Source organism: Phragmites australis, chromosome 8, assembly GCF_958298935.1.
Source record: "Phragmites australis chromosome 8, lpPhrAust1.1, whole genome shotgun sequence".
Lineage (NCBI taxonomy): Eukaryota > Viridiplantae > Streptophyta > Magnoliopsida > Poales > Poaceae > Phragmites > Phragmites australis.
The window spans coordinates 4,508,421-4,528,033 of record NC_084928.1 but is presented as its reverse complement, the minus strand read 5'-3'; the positions used below and the strand labels follow the sequence as shown (position 1 = coordinate 4,528,033).

Below are 19,613 nucleotides of genomic sequence, written 5' to 3'. Positions count from 1 at the left end.
TCCGATTTTGGTGGTGATGGGCAGCGATAGGGTACTATTGTGATTTGGTTGGCGTGGTGAGATAGATTTGCATCGGTGGGAAGGAGATGGCAGGGGTAAGGCATCGAGCGTCGCATGTGATGAAAGGGGATGTCATGGCACAACAGATAGCCATGGAATTAGTAGTTGCATCGGTGATTAGGGCGGGTTAGGAGGGGGAGGACATAGCGACCGAGGTGCGTCCAGGTAGGAAAAGATTTGCATTATTCAAGATCTGCTCTGTTTTCTTTGGGCATTAAATGTTTTCTTATTTTGAGATATATACTCTAGAATCTAAATCTTAGCAGCAATTAAATACAGCTTCGGCAACAATTAAATACATGCAGGGAAATCACATAAATGATGACCCGTCCACAACCAGGCAGAAGATTTCCAGATTTCCAAAACTATAATCAGATCAATACCACGAAAAATCATATTTCACAGCAAACGTTTTTTGTTTTCAAACAAGTTCACAGCCTGTCAATTGCTGCATAGTTGGGAGTTGGGACTGGATTTAATTCTTGGAACAAATACAAGGTAATTTAGGCGTTGTAAAAGGTCCTCCTCGCAAAACCTGCCTGCCTAGTCCCTGCTCTATTGGGCAGTGGCCGTTACCACTGCCCCCTCCCCTCGCGTCCCCTCGTGAAGAGGAGAGAGAGAGAGACACCGGCCCCCTCGCCGTCCTCGCGCCTCCTCCGCCCACAGCTCACCTTCCGTTCTCGCCGCGCTTCCCCCGGACGCAACCTCACCACCCGCGGGGTACAAATACCCCTCCACTCATCGCTCCTCCCCAAGCCCACCAAACCCTAGCCCACCCGCAGGCGGCGGAGCGAGAGGCGGAACGAGAGCTTGGTGGGAGCGGCGCTGCTTGCTGGGATTCGATCCCGGCGTGCGTGGAGCACCGGCGGCGTCGCGATGAGCAGCCTCGTGGAGCGGCTGCGCGTGCGGTCGGAGAAGCGGCCGCTGTACACGCTTGACGAGTCAGACGACGACCTCCCGCCGCGCGGCGGGGCCGGGAAGGGGAAGGATCGGCAGGACGACGCGCCTGCCGAGCGTATCGAGCGTGAGGACGCAGTATGGCTGATTGAGGCTTGCTTCTCTGTGCTGTTTGCTGCGAATTTTGCTCAGGCTGGCTGGTAGCTAGTGTTCTTTTTGGGGGGAATTGGGGCTGTTAGCTTGTGTCTCAAAATTTTATTTCTTATTGGTTTATTGTCGTTGTACATTAAATCCAGAACAGTAAGGTAACTAGGATCTTATCATTTTATAAACTTTGAGATATCTTGTTAGGAAACTGAACCTTGTCCTTGTCTGTATAGTGGAGCTCTAATCATTTGTGATGCTCTATCTTGACTTCCTGATTCCCTCTTGTTCTTGTGATTCTTTATTTGCTATTTTGTTTCTTTTCAGTTACGTGATCATGTAGTTTTCTGTAGGTCCATCCTTACTCATTCTTTGTGGTGCAGAAAGAAGATGCTTGCCAGCAATGTGGAAAAAATGATAATCTAGTATCTTGTTCAACCTGCACATATGCGTTTCACCGAAAATGCTTGGTTCCTTGCTTAAACATTACATCTGATAAATGGAGCTGCCCTGAATGTGTATGTCTTTGCCCTCTTCAGAAACCTCTCTTTCACCTTATGATTGATACTGTTGGTATACCAAATCACTTTGTTTGTTATTTTCAGGTAAGTCCACTGACGGAGATGGAGAAGATTCTAGATTGTGAAATGCAAGATGTTACTTCTGAAGATATTAATTCTTCAGAGCCTGGATCAAAGAAGATCAAGCGATATCTTATAAAGTGGAAAGGATTATCACACATTCACTGCTCTTGGTAGTTACTTGCTCACTGCATAATTGTTTCTCTTTCTACTGTCTACTATTAACTATCGTCTCTCTTTAAAACCAGGGTTTCAGAAAAAGAATATTTAGAGGCTGCCAAGATACACCCTCGGTTGAAAACTAGGTTGAATAACTTCCATAGGCAATTGGATTCGATGGACAAATCTGATGATGAATTTGCTGCAATTAGACCAGAATGGACAACTGTTGACAGGATCCTTGCTAGCAGGTATGTAGGGTAATTTTACAACGAACAAAATTTAACATGAGGCTTAATATTTTTATCTTGGATGGTGGTACTAAAAACACTAATACGATTTTCTGTTTGATATGTAGTGACTCATGTTGTTATTTTTCATTTTATAACCTGGTGTGCCAACTTTTCTTTGGTGAATTACTGAATAGCATATGCATGTAATTTTGCGTCATGGTCATGTGTGTCGCTATTGTGAATGCATACCATTTATAGGTCTCTTATTTCCTGCTGGCTCCTTGAATAAGTCAGTCATGAACTCATGTTGTAATCGGTTACTATGAAAATTGTTCCATAATCTAGAATGAAGTGATAGTACCCAATTACTCATGAGAAATCATAAGATTATTCAACTTTGGTTTCATAGTGCTAATTTGCCATGTCATGATGGTCTCACTCTCACCCATCTAGACGCCCATTTATCATCTTCCATACATATACTATACCTATCAATTCCCATTCAGCAGAAGTTCTCTGGCATCTTGAAATTTTCAACATTATTTTATGAATAGAAAAAGCTCCACTGGCGAACGGGAGTACTATGTGAAATGGAAGGAACTTTCATACGATGAATGTACTTGGGAAAGTGAGTCCGACATCTCGGCATTCCAAACTCAGATTGAACGTTTTAATGAGATTCAATCCAGGCGTAAGAAATCTGGTGACAAGGGCAAGAGTGTCACTCGTGAGACACGCCAATTCAAGGAAAGCCCTAAGTTTCTTTCTGGTGGTACGCTGCTATTAAACCATGAAATATTCCTTGATTAATTTCAGTTGACTATAAATTTCATGGATCTGTTCTTTCCTTTAATGCTGCTTTTGGTGGTTATTGAAGGCACACTACATCCCTATCAACTTGAAGGGTTAAGCTTCTTACATTATTCGTGGTTTCATAATAGACGTGTAATCCTTGGTGACGAGATGGGTCTTGGTAAGAGATGCTTGTATTGTAAAATACAAAGCTTTTTGATCAAATATTGTACTGGGATTTTGAGTAAATGATTAAATATTGCAGGGAAAACAATACAGAGTATTGCTTTTCTGGCCTCTCTCTTTGAAGACAAGCTTGGTCCGCATTTGGTCGTTGCCCCCCTCTCAACCTTGCGAAATTGGGAGCGTGAATTTGCAACTTGGGCACCTCAAATGAATGTTGTATGTGGATCAAACTAATTTGAGATCCATATTGTATTTAATTCAGACAGATTTACATCTTAAATAATTTTCCCTTGTTGACAGATAATGTATTTTGGATCTGCTGCTTCTCGTGAAACTATTAGGAAGTATGAATTTTACTACCCCAAAGAGAAACCTAAGAAGCTTAAGAAAAAGAAATCATCTTCATCTAATGAAGGAACGAAGCAGTCAAGGATAAAATTTGATGTCCTTTTGACATCTTATGAGATGATTAACATGGACTCAGCTGTTCTAAAAAATATAGAATGGGAATGCTTGGTACTTACTTTTTTGCACATCCCCTTTCTGCATCATTTCTCTAGCAGAATATTTGTTCAACTGTATAACTTGTCTCCAATCTTTAATATTGTGTCAGATTGTGGATGAGGGGCATCGGTTGAAAAACAAAGATTCCAAGCTGTTTGGTCAACTTAAAGATTATAATACCAAACATCGTGTGCTATTAACAGGGACCCCAGTTCAGGTTAGTGTTACATATACATTGAGTCATTGACATCAGCTCTATGGAAAAATAACAAGGGACATCAGCTCTATGTATGAATTGACATCAGTTCTATATGTTTTAAGTTGACGTTCTATCTTTTTCTCTCGTTTCCAGAATAACCTTGATGAGCTTTTCATGCTTATGCACTTCCTTGAGGGTGAAAGTGTAAGATTTCCTGCTTCTCGGATGCTAACATTTTATTTTAGTTTAGTTCATGGCACTCTATAGCTCATTAGTGGTGACCTTTCTTCTGTGGACCTTTTTCATGATGTCTTGATTGAACTGCTGTCCTTTACAGACAATTTACAAGCTTTTAGAATATGCTGATAGATAATCCTATTATTGAATTGCTTAGATAGGATACCGATGGTTGTTTGTGCAAGCCACACCACGATTGCCCAATCTGATGGACTGTCATACAGGATACAACCATATAGGGAGCTGTTGTCATCATGTTAATTGCTAACTTGCTGTTTATCAAGGGTCTGATTGGTTGCCCGCATGGGAGCAACCTGACCTGTCAGATATGTATAATCTTATAGAGAAGCGTGTTTGGTTGTCCGCATGCATTGTTCCGGTCAGGCCCGACGGATGCAAATGTACACCCGCAGCTTGGCCCGAGAGGTAAGCTTGATTCGAGCTTTCCTCCGCATCCTGGCCTGGTGAGACGGGCCCACTTGTCATTGACACAAAATTACCTTCATGCGAGCAACCAATCACAGTCCCAACGTTAATGCGGCATCAGATTCGGTCAACCAAACAGAAACTCAGCTCAGCCTGTTTAGACAGATATAACCAATCAAATACTCTTTTCAACAAATATGACTCTGCTCAACCTGCTTCCCTTCAGGCTGTAGATACTGTCCATGCGGACAAGACTTTGCGGGCAACCAATCACACTCCAATTGGTTCAATATGCTTTTTTACTGTTAGCTTCCCTGGTTAGTATGAGTATGAAAACTGTATGTTTTGTTATACGAGCTTGACCATGTTAGGATTTTTGGACCTTTTTTATTGTCAAATGGCTGGGAAAATACCATAAGTTATTCTTGTGAAAAACCATATATTAAAGTCTCCGGTGGCAGCCAGTCTGGCTCTGAATTGTGACAAATGTATTACCACAGTAATCATGAAAACCATTTTTTTCTGCAGGCGGAAGCGAATTAGGATTAAATAAGGTTTAGGCTGGTGAAATGTTGTATAAATCACTAAATCATCATAATATACTGTTTTATTAATTCTTACTGGCACTATTTTGATTGGATCACCAAGTTTGTTGGTCCCCATATCATTTCTGCTTGGTCAACGTTAAGGAAACATTTTGATGCATGTATGTATGCACAACCACTGCACATACTTGGTCCACTTGTGCAACTTTCCCCTACCCCTGCCTCCTGTCACAATAAATGCTCCATTCAAGTAGCAGACTTTTTCTTCTTCTGAAACTATGCATAGTCTGATGCGACATGCTTATGTTTGTACTCTGTAGTTTGGGAGTATAGCTGATCTCCAAGAAGAGTTTAAGGATATAAACCAAGACAAGCAAATCGAGAAGCTCCATGGAATGCTGAAGCCACATCTTCTTCGAAGTGCGAATCTACTTCACCTGTTCATTTTTTTCCTGGAACATGGTGCTGCTGCTTTCAAATTGAATGATTTGAGTTATTGGCTGCCCCTACTGAAAGGATTTCAAACTTATTGCTCTTGAAACTCATATGGTTGTTCATGAATGCTGTAGTTAAACTTCCAGCGATTGGTTTGCTTTGCCATACAAGGTTCTGAAAAATGTTTATCACCTGACTTATTTGCATCTTTGTTGCTCATGTGGTACAAATAGGATTCAAGAAAGATGTTATGAAAGAACTTCCTCCAAAAAAGGAACTAATTTTACGAGTTGAACTGACGAGCAAACAGAAGGAGTACTATAAGGCAATTCTCACCAAGAATTATGAAGTGTTAACCCGTCGTAGCGGTGGACAAGTAATAGCTTGTTTTGATTTTCATGTCATTGATGATATCTGCCTTTATTGGATTCACAATTCTTTATTTTCTTGTTACAGATATCCCTGATAAATGTTGTAATGGAGCTGCGGAAACTTTGTTGCCATGGATTCATGACAGATGAACCTGATTCTGAACCTGCCAATACAGAAGAAGGTTTAAGGTGCACCAGTTGCTTGTTTATTAACTGTCTTCTATTTTATTTCATGACGTTTCTTCAGTTTCTCTTTGCTGTAACTGTTATGTTTTTGGCCCGTGTAGTTCCATATTAGTTTCCATTATATTCTCATCCTTCTTTGTGCTCTCATTGGGCTTTGCTGTTCTTTTACATAATGTTTTTGCTGGTGTGTGACGGTATCGCTGGGAACTGCCAGTGTTTGTGTACTACATGGTATCACTAACTTTCTAAGCTTGCTATGGCCTGTAGACACCTTGCCATATTGGAGTTTTCCATTGTCTGTTTCTCTGTCTTTTCATTGAATGTGCTCTAAAAATCATGTCAATGAAAAATATAAGCAAGCTTGTCGCCAAATGTTGAGATTGGGATTTGGCTGCGATAAGCATCTTGTTAATAGTCATCTTGCCCTTTTTAGTTTGGGTAAAACTTCTGTATCCATCTGTTAGAATGCTTGTATGATGCCATTTATTTCCTAAGGTATCTTTTAAATTATATAGCCTACCCCAACTTGCTTGGGACATAAAGGCTTTATTGTATATTTTAAATTATTCCTATGTTGAACTGGATGGTGTGATTTGGTTTAGTCATCTTTCATGCCTGAGTAAATCTATTGATTGGTATTGATGTTCCATACTTTTTTATTTAGCATTACCGATGTCTTGTTTTGTTGATTTTAAAGGAGGCTTTTAGATTCTTCGGGTAAGATGCAGCTGCTGGACAAGATGATGGTGAAACTTAAAGAGCAGGGTCACAGAGTTCTCATTTATTCACAGTTCCAGCACATGTTAGACTTGCTGGAAGATTATTTAAGTTACAGGGTACTTAATTATCTTCCCATTGTAACTAGTGCTAGCTTTGCTGTCTAATGGATCTCAATCTCATGCACCTTATTATGAACGATACATGTTTCAGAAATGGAGCTATGAGCGTATTGATGGCAAGATAGGTGGTGCTGAAAGGCAGATACGAATAGATCGCTTCAATGCTAAGAATTCAACTAGGTTTTGCTTTCTTCTTTCTACCAGAGCTGGTGGTCTGGGAATAAATTTGGCAACTGCTGATACTGTAATCATCTATGACAGGTGAAACTATCTCTTTGTTTGGACAAAAACAGTCAATATTATGTGTTTGCTTTTACTTATCACTTCAATTTATGTACAGTGATTGGAACCCACATGCGGATTTGCAAGCTATGGCAAGAGCTCATCGCTTAGGACAGACGAACAAGGTATTTTACCTTACAGTGTTAGAATCTATTGAATTTCAATGTATTCAATAATTTTTGTGGTGATTCTTATCTTAAATATTTTTTAATCTGTTTCTTTTGCAGGTGATGATATACAGGCTTGTTAGTCGAGGCACAATTGAGGAGCGAATGATGCAGCTTACAAAGAAAAAGATGATATTGGAGCACTTAGTTGTTGGTCGACTCACAAAAACTAATAATGTCAATCAGGTAATTGTGGGGACTGCATTTTCATGGTTAGTGGGAAATTTTTTAAAGCATCAACTTTGGTTGATCTTTTACGGCTTAACCTATGTATGAATACATGTTTATGACATTAAAGGTTGAGTAACTACATGTTACCTTTTGTTGCCAGTATAGCACGAACCCAAATGCAGTATCTGTTACTATCGTACTCTTTCTTTGTGTAACATTTTACAAGGCTTAAAACCTTCCACATCTTGCCACAGTTGGTGGTTATTAAGCCATCTGTAATTTTAGTTGTAGTTTATCTTGATATCAAATAACAGTTTACGGTTGGAATAAGACACTGTGGGTCTGTTAGCATGAGTGTGGTAGATAAGCTTTGCTATGGTGTTATGCACTTTCGATTCGGCTTTGTTTTGAGCTGTGGTGTGATATGAGGGATTGTTTATTTCTTTATGGGCTTATGGCTGATGCCAATTGTAGAAATTCCAATTGTATATTTCATATTCATAATCCACGTGTATGTGTTAGCTCAGATTGTTATCTAGGTTGGATGATCAGGTGGACTTTGTTATGTGTTCACTGTGGGGAACTCCCTGCAGTTTCTGATAAAAAAGGGTCTGACAACCGAGGGTAAGGCACTCCGCACTCACCCTTGGTAGGCCTGCTGGGTAGTGTTTGTTCTTTCTTACCGAAAGGAAGGTTGACGGTCTCTTTAAATAGGCTCGTCCCCAACAACCAAATATAAGACTATGCCGTGGAGATGGAACCCAGGGTTTCAGAATCTGTTTTTCATAAATTTCGTGAACCTTGGCTGGTTACTGGTCTAATCCAAGTCATATGTCAGTTTATTTATTTTTTCTTTCAAGCATTCAATAATTACTAACTTCTACCAACATTTAATTAGCATGTATAGACAAAACAACAAAAACAGAGCTCAAAGTGCATGCTCTCAGTGGGATCACACTTCTGTTTTCTTTATGCTTTGTTAATTGATTGAATGTACTCTAGTAGTTACCCAACTTGCTACTTTGCCCCACTTGTGAACCCTTGTTATATCTATTTTTGAATACTAAGTACGAAGTATGCATCTGTGCTCTATTCTAGGAGGAGTTAGATGATATCATACGCTATGGGTCGAAGGAGCTTTTTGATGATGAGAATGACGAAGCTGGAAAATCTCGTCAAATTCATTACGATGATTCCGCAATAGAGAGGTACGCACTTTCTTAATTTCACCTTGGGGAGATATTTTGTGTAAAATGCCTTTGTATCGTGAAGTTGTTTAAAGCAATTCCCAATTATTTGATACAGTTTGGAACAATGTACTGGATAATTTCAATATGTTTGAAAACCTGGAAAAATTCGTAATCACTATAGTAAAGGGGCATAGTTTATAGTCTAACTCTGTACACAAGAATTTCAGCAGAATAATCTATCTTTATTGTTCAATTTCATTTTCTTGTGAATTTCTTTCTTTCCTCCTTTTAGAGTAATCTATAGTACTCCACTTCAAAATACAGGGCATCTTAGCTCTAAGCACGTAGGTTAAGGAGCTTTAAATCCGAGAAGACATCAACAAGAAAAGACCAGAGTAGCCTTGCTCTTCCACAGCTGTGAAACAAAATGAAGCAATCAATGCCCTCCCTTAAGCTGCTGCATGCGTGGAGAAAAGCCCACCCCTGCATGCGTGGAGAAAAGCCCACCTGCATGCTTTCTCATCCCACATTAATTGCTACAATCCTTTCGATCCCAGCTTTTCACGGTGAAAACCAATCCATAAATAAGGGCAAACATGGAATGGGGAGATGAATGCATGCATAGGGAATGCAGTTTGCCTGTAAAATGAAAAATGGATCAGATCCTAACATGCCCTGTAAAGAAAAATGGAGGGAGTAGTATGGTATGGATTCTGTCTATATTGTAGAGTATATGAAACATTATCCCTAGCCTTTTTGCCCCCAAAGTTCAGATTCTTTGTTAAAACTTAAAACAACAGTGATCTATGTTGGATGAGACAATTTTTATTTTTCTGCACTGGCCTCACAGGTTGTTGGATCGTGACCAAGCTGATGAGGAAGAATGTTTGGAAGATGAAGAAGAGGATGACTTTCTGAAAGGATTCAAGGTATTGAGGTCTTATTTCATTCCAAGTATAATCCCTGAGGAGCTTCTTTGTTTTGATTATCCTCTTGATATTTACTGTGGTCTCCATCGCTTGTGTTTTTTCGTGCTTATGTGCGTGTCTATTTTGCATATGTTAGTCTGTGAGCTAATGAGGTCTGATTACCATGTGATTAGTATACTTCAATGTTGCTGTTTTTTTGTTCACTTAACCAAATCACTGTTGATATTTGATAGGATTAATGCATTAGGAGTTTGTTGTTGAATGAGATAAGAGATTTCATACGTATGCATATGCATGCATTCACATTCGAATTAGCTTGTTAGTTTCAGTGTCCCAAGATATACATTTGGGTAGCGCGGGCAGCCGGGCAAAAGCACTCTGCAAATAAGCAGTGTTAATGCAATCTCGTCTTGTTTCTTTCATCCGCTAGCATATTTATCCTTTCATGCCAAATTTGGTATGCTACTCATAGAGTAATACTATTTGTGTTTCATTTATTGTTAAAATGCCACATAATACAACTGTATGTCATGACACATTTTTTCTGCTTGTATTATGATTTTTTTGGCATATTCTAGCAAGCAATGAAGTTTTCATTTCATGTGTTACTCCATTCCAGGTTGCAAACTTTGAATACATAGATGAGGCTAAGGCTTTGGCGGCAAAAGAGGAGGCACGCAGAAAGGCTGCAGCTGAAGCTGCAAACTCTGCAAGAGCAAACTATTGGGATGAGCTATTGAAGGATAAATATGATGTACAGAAAGTTGAAGAACATACTACTATGGGGAAAGGAAAAAGAAGCCGCAAACAGGTATCACTTCTATGTGTTATCCTCATTAACCTTGTCTCTTTTTTCTTGTTCTTTTTTATCTGCATTCTTGATTTCGAGTAGGCAACAGATGCGAATGCGATCTATTAATTTCAACTCATTGAGAACTTACATCTATTTAAGGATTTTTTTAAACGTCCTGTATTCCTGTAGCACAATTGTAACTGTAATTAAATTTTAGGGATTTTGGCTTTCTCTGACTGTCTGTAAACTATTTGTAGTGCTTCACCACATTTCTCTCTTTCCAACTTATTGATACCACTTGTTTTGCTTCCTGTGCTTAAGATCACCAAGGATATTTTTTGTTTGTTGTTTCTAGCATACTTGCATTAATGATGTAATTATTCTGAAGTCAGCCAATAATTCTTTGAACTATTCTGAAGCTAGACCACAAGACAGAAGAACAGAGTGGGCAAGTATCATTCTAATTATTCTGAAGCCCAGCTAACATTTGAGGCAGAAACTTCTTAGTAGTCCTATTTTTAAGCAAAGCCATGTCTGCTGCAAGCATTCTCTTCCAGTGGTGCTTATTTGGAGGTAGTTTATCAAAGATGCAGCTGTTATGATCCTTAGATCATTAGGGGGTAAACACTGCACTGAGGTGAGGGGAGGGCCAGACGATGACAGCTGAAGGGGAGGGACTTAGGAGAGAAGGGGGGGGGGGGGGGGATTGGGGACTACGGACTGGGAGGAAGAAGCTGGGGGGATATCAGATTGATTCATTCTTATTGCCTGCCTCAAAGAGATAACAACCCTGTGCTTATATAGCAGGCTACCTAACAAGGATAGCTGATGCACCCAATCAGCTATTGAGAATATATATACCAAAGCCATATAACTAATCTAGCCATGAAGAACGCATGATGCTGTGTTCTTGTGGCATCATGCAACCATATGGATGACTGCTGCCTCTTGAGAGCCATCCCCATGGACTTGGCTTGGGTGGCCCACACCTGTACACTAATATTTCTTTGCAACCGAATGTGCCAGCACCCCAAAGTAACCAGCTTCTTGAGAGCCATTTTGGTTGAGGGCAAGACACCTCTTGCAGCTTCCAATCTTTGTATATTTTGTATAGAGATATCCCAATAAACACGGAACATGTCCTAACTGATTTTAGTAAAATCAAAAGAGAAGAACAAATGTTCATAATCGTCAGAGCTGTTCTTTCTGCACAACACATACAAATTAGAACCGACATTGGGTGTTTTTTGGTCTTAGCACAGTTTTTGCATTTCTTTCCATTAAGTGGAGCCCAGAAAAAGGTAATAAAATAATCAGATCTCTAGGAGTGTGTCAAAGAATCATTGTTTGGCTAGGTGTGGGATCCATCAATTCTCTCTTAGAGCATTATACCGTGATGGTTGAATAGAACAACGCCTCCTTGCTATACTTTCTTATAAATTATCATGCCTAAAGTTTGGAAAATTTCGCGGATTATGTAAGACACCATTTCAAATTGAACTTTAATAGTTTTGCAGGACAATTAGGCAAAAATACAGCCATTCTATGTTTAGATCTTTCTTGAATTCCACAGTACCGTTAGTTGACTGTCTCCTAACTAGTCATGAGATCTAGAGCTGAATGTACTGTTATGTTTCTGTTTTCCAAGGTAATGCTTTTAATATGGTTAGATTTAAACTTCAGAGGGAGCAATGCATTTTCAGTAATGAAAAACACTAATGAGCCTTGTTTCCATGTGTAGATGTCCGCTGCTGATGAGGACGACATTCATGACTTAAGCTCTGAAGACGAGGATTACTCCTATGAGGATGATGTGTCAGATAATGACACAAGTTTACAAGGAAATATTTCTGGGAGGAGGGGCCAATATTCTAAGAGAAAATCACGTAAGAAAGTTGTAGCGTACACGTGGTGTCATTATGTGTTATTGCTATATGATATGAATATTATGCATTTTATACACTTTTCCAATACATCATTGTTAGGCAATGTTGATTCGATTCCATTGATGGAGGGCGAAGGTCGTTCTTTGAGAGTTCTTGGATTCAACCATGCTCAACGAGCAATGTTCCTACAGACACTCAACAGGTTATAGATATCTACTTAAAATTTTGCTGTTCTGCAATTTTTTTTTTTGGGGGGGGGGGGGGGGGCTTGCCGCTTTATCATGTAACTGCCTAAATGAAAGCATTAGTTGCTTTAGGTAACATGCTTGTTAAGCTTGAACAATTCTGAATTGTAAGGATGTCCTCAATGGCATGCCCTGGGCTGCTAAACTAAACCTACTGATTTCCCTCAGAACCAGCCTGGTGGGCAAGGGAGCCATGAACTACAGTTTATGTAAGGATGTTGTTTACATAAAACTGATATAGCAGAGCACATATAATAATTATCTGATTCCTTCATATCAATTGGCCCATGGGTACATTTTTTTTCCACAGGGTTCTTATTTTGACAATGATTAGTTAATTTTTATTATTTTCACATTTAAGATTTTAAGTGTTTAGGTGATGTATGTCGTACTTTGTTACTCTTCTTTAATGAAATGACACGCAACTCTCATGCCCGTTCGAGAAAATTTTTTAGTTGTTTGTGTAGTTCGGTGCTCTGACCTCTATCTTTGTCACCAAATAGTTATTTCTTATCCAATTTGAGCATCTTCATATTTGCCTTGAGACCACTGTTATATGTTCGGTATTCTCTAGTAGTAACTATCAGACCAACATGAATGTGCACCATGTTGTCTTTCGTGGTCAGTAATTTACCCCATTCAGCATTGCAGATATGGTTTTCAGAATTATGATTGGAAAGAGTATCTTCCTCGACTGAAAGGGAAAAGTGTTGAAGAAATTCAGAGGTATGTGAAGCATATACTATCCTAATATGTAGTCCCAATATTTTGAGTCGGACACTAAATATACTAAGACTGTGTGGAGATATCTAGAGCGCTGTACACTTTATTGATTAGCTCCTATGTATCTATACAATGAACTCAAGTTTGTGCCTTGATGAAGAAATCTGTAACTTTGATCTGAGAGCACATATTGAAAGCAGCGGTCGACTATTGGCAGTGAGGGAGCATTTGCACTAATATGCTTGGGTGAGCTCATGCTTTGCTAGTTTCATCGAAAATCTGTATAGACCTTGTCACTGAGAAGAGTGTGATATCATCACATGGAACACTAAGAAAAGGAAAAGCCAATAGTCAACAAAGCCAGATTATCATTGAAGTGGTCGTAGCAAGTGCTGTAGCTTAGGCTCAGCACTGGAGCATGATTTTGTGACACAGCAGTCTAATCATTGCATGTCCAAGCAATGCTGTCAATGATAGATCGACAATTGATAGGGTCACTCTCTCAGTTGAAGTTCGAGTAAGCTTGAAGCTGAAGTGAACTCATATGAACATGGAACAGGCTTTGAGATGCAGACCCTCTCATATAGGTCTAGTATTGATCTTTCCTTGTAGAAGAATCCACGTGAATACTCTATGCTTGAGCATGCACCTAATTTTGTACACCCACCAGTCTATATTAGAGGGTTGTATATTGCCTATTAAAGTCAAGTAGGCCTTCTCTGTTATCATTAAATGAATTCCCAGGTGAAAGAAACAATCCAGTGTTGACATATTTGCACTAAAGCAATCCTTCTTTGATGGTCCTGAAGCTGATTGCTAGCAATATCTCTGTTTACAGTAATTTTACTTATCCTATAATATGGTTATTGCAGGTATGCTGAACTTGTCATGGTCCATCTTGTTGAAGATATTAATGATTCAGATTATTTTTCAGGTAAATTGAGCTTAGTGATGGTTACTATTTTTTTTTTATTCCATCTACATTCTTAAACTCCACATGCATAAATGCAGATGGTGTTCCAAAGGAAGGGATGCGTACAGATGAGTTGTTGGTCAGGATAGCAAACATATCCCTTATCGAGGAGAAGGTACACGCTTAGAATATTGTCCATCATCTGCTCAGCTATACTTGATAGCAAATGCTTCTATTATTCTCGTAGAATTAATTTGAATGTTTGTGCATTGTTACGTTATTGTAGAGGACATTGGAAGCACCTGCAGAATAATGAGAGCTGAAACATAAGTTACTTTTTTATTTAACAAGGCTTGTTATGCCTTGTGTAATCTGATGCACGTATGCTTCGAACAGCAGGACAAATTCCTTATGTTGAAACATTACATAAGTGAAAATACTGTAGAAACTGTGAATTTAGTTGTGCTTCCATGCTTCTCTTTCAATGGTTGCTGCAAATTTCTTAAAGGTCCCAAAGGGTGAAACAATAGAAGTACCTGTTAACCTGGTTATAGACTCAGTTGAGGTCTAGGGTCAGTAGTCAAACCAGTTAATCAGAAATTCGATCGGACATTTTATTGAAAAACTTTTGGTACATGACGTTGGAAAACACATATACAGACAAATGAGTTTAATGCTACAAAATAATGAGAATATATGATTGTAATTATACATCCCACAATCAGGTGCAGCAGGTTATCACCGCCTAGGCCATAATCGCGGCGGCCAGCCACCACCTAGTGCAAAGGGGTCTGGCTAGTGGTGGAGCCAAGATTTAAATAATAAGTATTTGAAGTTATTAAAAATGTTTAACTCTAATGTAAACACTAATCAATTCATCGATAGCGTGAAAGAAAATATTTTGTCAACCATAGCTTTTAGCGCGAGAAGCTATTTTGATTAAATCCAGTATAATACACTATGCGATGGTTGTGAGGTAGCGCAAAGGAAAAATTTTGTACCCATTGATTGTCCAATACTAAACAAAAGGTAGGTGAAACACACTATGTTAATACATATGGAACATTTGCAATTTGACCTAGTTCACTAGGCCAAGACAAGAGTTAGAACATCAAATTTACAGGAACAATTTTCAAAAGTCGACCATGACACTTATAATATTTTTCTAGACCATCAGAACAACATCAAAAGAAGTGAGACTAGGAATTATTTGCTTTCAAAAAAGGAAATAAAGGATTATAAAATTGAGAACTTATCGTGCTGGTGCAGAACTGGGGAATGGCAGAATGGATATGGGGGATGGGGTGGTCCTGGACTTCAGATGTTCGGTGGTGAGATGCCGCTCCAGCACGGTGTGAGATGCCGCTCCAGCACGGTGTGGTCAGCATGACAGCTGGGGCGGTTGCCATTGCCTCATTGCCAGGAAGCTGCTATGTGGGCTGCCTGGTGAGTGGTCGAGGCTTGTCATGGCGGCGGCCTAACTGCTCTCAACTTTGCTCTCTCAAGTCTTATGTTGGAGCGCTTGGTTGGGCTGGCAAAGTGAGAAGATTGAAAATGGGGCTAGGAGTGATGGAGTGGCCTGAGTGGGGCAGTTGGGCATGCGGTGGGCGCTTCCCATGCGGGAGGATTTTTCTCCCATTAGCGCTTGAAACTGACAGCAAACATATGGAAACACTTGCCAACTACCATGTATATGAAATACATACTATATGTATCAACTTTTTTGCCAAAAATAATGGGTATTTGGTTGAATACCCTTGAATCATGTTAGCGCTGCCCCTGCGTCTGGCTAGGCCAATTTTTTAAACATACTAGCAAACAGGTCCCAAACAAAGTAAGTTTGAATTTTGTCTTCTTAAAGTTGTGATGAGAAGGTGTGCATGTTGTTTGCTTTCAAGCGTGAATCTGGAACTACATTTTGTAATGCACCTCATCACAATATTAATTATATCTTTGGTAGTTTTTAATATGTATGTGTGGCTTACACTTAGCCTTGGCACCTTACCATGAATTAGAACCTACAAGAAATCGATGACCACCCAAGCTTATTAGTTGTGATGATTGCTTAGTTCAATTATGATAGTGCTATGTGTATTGTAGGGGTTTATTAGGTAAAGAGCAACCTATGTTTAATTGAATTTCCTTATTTTACCTTGTGTTCTTTTGAAGTTAGACTGTTTGTTGCTATAACTTGGAAGCATATTGTTTGCATGGTTTCATTGATCCTAGTCCTTTTAGAAATCATACAGTAATGGTACCATGATATGATTCTATGAGATAACCTTTCTATTGTTCAATGTTGACATGTCTTTGTGGTTCCAGGTGACTGCCATGGAACAGGGAAAAATTACAAAGCTCTTTCCTAATTACTTGCAATATGAATTCCAAGGCTTATCCGGTGGAAGAATATGGAAAGCTGAACATGATTTACTGTTACTAAAAGGAATAATAAAGTATGCATCCGTTGATACATTCAGTTTTTTACAACAAGCTTTATGAAATTATCCCTTGATTCCCTTTATCTAAGTTGGCCAGAATAAGTTTTGTGGCTAGAATAGTTCTTTAACAATTGACATTTAGACTTTGCTTCAGTGTTATCAGACGTGGCCTGGCTATGACCTGGCTGAGTTGTTTAGGATACTTGTCAGACCCGTGGATAACCAGTAGTAGTGCAGGTTGTATTTTATTTTTTGTAATTTGATAAGTAAAAAATGCATATATGGCCATACCATTTTTAATTCTCTTTCTCTGCGTAATAAGGATACAAGAAATACCATAAAAGAGTCTAATTTCATTACTATATATTCCGGCATTCTTTTAGTTATTTCGCCATATAATTTTAATAATGCAGGTTGTATTTTATTTTTAGTAATTTGACAAGTAAAAAATGCACATATGGACATACCATTTTAATTATCTTTCTCTGCGTAATAAGGATACAAGAAATACCATAAAAGACTCTAATTTCATCAGTATATATTCCGGTATTCTTTTAGTTATTTCGTCATATAATTTTATATTAAAAAACAATCTGCTGTGGGGATAGTTGCATAGCACACCAAGGTTCATGATTCAGCCTCCCAAGTTCCAGTTCAAAGCATAGTAGGCGTGCCTCGTTTTCTTTGCTTTTGTAAAACACATTGGGTTTGGGTCAAACTAGTCTGGCCTAGCCGGTTCACACCAGAACCCTGTTCAACCTGGTTTTAACTAGTTCAAAATGGGTGCTGATTACAGAAACTATCCAATAGTATGGACTGGACAGGATGAGTGAGATCTGATAACTATGCTTTGCTTTCTGCTCCCTCTGTTGCCAAATATACTTGTTTTAGAATGCCTGTAACAAAAGTTCTCAAAGTTGGCCACTAACACACAAAAGTACTGAATGTACAGCATAAAAATATCATTAGTAGATGTCATTCTATATCCCTTTGCCTGTTCGGTTTGTTATATGCTGTGCAACTTCCCAGAAGCTGGTGCCTAGGTGCTGGTTGGTGGCCTCCAACCGTGATTTGCCCTTTAGTTATCAATAAGCAATTGATGTAGCTTAAATAGGAATGGAGAGATTGAAGCGAACCAAAGTATTATGTGGAAACAAGATGAGCTCCATAGTTGATCTCTAACTTCAATTATTCTATTTTGACTCCATATGTTGAGATATCCTGACAATTATAATTATATGTGGACAGCTTAATGAAAGAGGAATGTCCTTTTCAAGTTCATTTGCAGGCCTGAATCTGACTGCCATCAATCCTCTTTCCTCTCAACTAATGTGTAGATGTTATAGGAATTTAGCTTTTCCCCCCCTATTTAAGGATTAAACTAGGAATATCTGACCCTCAAAGTGAATGCATTTTATGTTATTAATTTTTTTTATATATATTAAGGTTACTTTGCATGTGTTTTCCTCATGGCTAGTGGCCGCATTCTTTATCTGACTTTTGTTTTTCTTTACACCGTAGCATATTAAGTGTTCAAAGTTACAATTTAAGGTTAACATAATGGCTTTATTTTCCCTTCAATAGGCATGGGTATGCAAGGTGGCAGTATATATCTGATGACAGAGAGAATGGGCTTTTTGAGGCTGCACGACGAGAGCTGAATCTTCCTTCTGCTAATGAATTAATTGGTGTTCAGTTAAACAATGAGACAAATGTTAGTATGTGCACACTATGTCTTTTCTTCCAAAATTCTAGTGACATGACTCATTACATTTATTTGTTCTTTCCATTCTTTTTCCAGGGAAATTTGGAAGGCACCACACAGGAAGGCCAGGTGAACTCAAGCTTGTCCCATTACAAGGAGATTCAGAGAAAGATCGTTGAGTTCATAAGGAAGAGATACCATCTTCTGGAGAGATGCTTGAATCTGGAATATGCTGTGGTACAGCTTCTTCCCTTAACAGACATGCACCCAAGCTCTCATTGGAGCAAACACTAAAACTGTTCATGTAATATCTTTGTTGTGTGGCATTAGTGAAAGCGTACTCTGTTTTTTGCAGATAAAGACAGACACTCCTGTTCCTGATGATCTTACTGAACAAACTGTTCCAGGGGGACATGTTCCACTTTTTCCAGATATCAGCGAATTGTCAAGAGAATTGCCCAATCTCGAACCAATTTGTAAGCGATCTCCTATTCTCTACACTTCCTGTCTGTTTATGTATGCAGAAAGGCTACAGAACATGCTTGTGTGTGAATACTCGCCATTTTAATGGACTCTTGTCTTTTATGCACCTTGCCATCTTTAAAAACGTGACATTGTTGAGAATATACTTTGATATTTGCTCATTGTTTGTTGTGATAACTGGGATCCTCTTTCCAGCTACCAAAGAAGTGGCTTCTGATGGGACAGCTGATCAGTCACAATTTCCCCATCTTTACAATAAGGTGAGTAATCGATGGAGTTTTCATGAGTCATAAGCGATCATGTCATTTATTTTCCTTGATTAACAACTGTCTGTGTGTGTGCTCTGCAGATGTGTTTTGTGCTTGAAGACAGCGGTGCTACTGCACTAAATTCTTTCTTTGGCGATAAGGCAGCTTCTTCTCGTTTAGTCAATAGCCTTCATCAGTTGGAAACCGTGTGCGAGGACGTTGTCCAGACCCTGAGAGCACAAGGAATTGGCACTGCCACCGAAGAGGAGGTGGTAGATGCAAACTCCAAAGAAGCTGCTACACCTGCGCAAGATTCAGGGCCTGAGGCAGCGAACGGGGAGCCATCGTCTGTCAAGACGGACGACAAGATGGAAATCGATGGTTGATGTGTAGCGTAGGTATCAGTGATAGGAAAGGGAATTCCCATTAATTCGATAATCTGGCCCTAATCTCCATATTGTAACATTAAGGCACCCCAGACATATGCAAACCTCAGCTGTTACTCCTAGTGATTACCGTCGAACGGTTCTGCTAAGTTATCCAGTTTTACTTGCGTTGTGGTATGGTCACACATTTTGCAGATGTCACTGCTGTCATTTTGATGTAATGCGTTCACGCACGCACGTCACTGCTGAGAGTTGTGATG

The 19,613-nt window shown here is 39.2% G+C and overlaps 1 protein-coding gene across 1 annotated transcript; it reads left to right on the top strand.

Annotated features, from left to right (window-relative positions):
• The first annotated feature begins 604 nt into the window (after positions 1-604).
• LOC133926366 (CHD3-type chromatin-remodeling factor PICKLE-like) lies at positions 605-19,536 on the top strand. The gene is made up of 31 exons (XM_062372286.1): positions 605-1,095; positions 1,485-1,619; positions 1,707-1,855; positions 1,931-2,092; positions 2,629-2,846; positions 2,952-3,047; positions 3,132-3,268; positions 3,353-3,568; positions 3,666-3,773; positions 3,909-3,959; positions 5,284-5,383; positions 5,632-5,774; positions 5,855-5,958; positions 6,653-6,791; positions 6,886-7,055; positions 7,135-7,201; positions 7,304-7,429; positions 8,513-8,622; positions 9,455-9,533; positions 10,153-10,344; positions 12,068-12,212; positions 12,312-12,414; positions 13,109-13,183; positions 14,053-14,114; positions 14,192-14,268; positions 16,416-16,546; positions 18,116-18,245; positions 18,333-18,473; positions 18,592-18,712; positions 18,915-18,979; positions 19,069-19,536. The coding sequence occupies exons 1-31, from the start codon at positions 937-939 to the stop codon at positions 19,351-19,353; spliced, it is 3,996 nt and encodes a 1,331-aa protein (XP_062228270.1). The 5' UTR covers positions 605-936; the 3' UTR covers positions 19,354-19,536.
• Positions 19,537-19,613: the final 77 nt, after the last annotated feature.

Excerpts from the sequence above, each read along its gene's own strand:
- LOC133926366 (XM_062372286.1), top strand. The coding sequence starts at position 937 with ATGAGCAGCCTCGTGGAGCGGCTGCGCGTGCGGTCGGAGAAGCGGCCG. Across the intron at positions 12,213-12,311 it reads ATATTCTAAGAGAAAATCAC|GCAATGTTGATTCGATTCCA; the intron begins GTAAGAAAGTTG and ends CATCATTGTTAG. Across the intron at positions 14,115-14,191 it reads TGATTCAGATTATTTTTCAG|ATGGTGTTCCAAAGGAAGGG; the intron begins GTAAATTGAGCT and ends GCATAAATGCAG.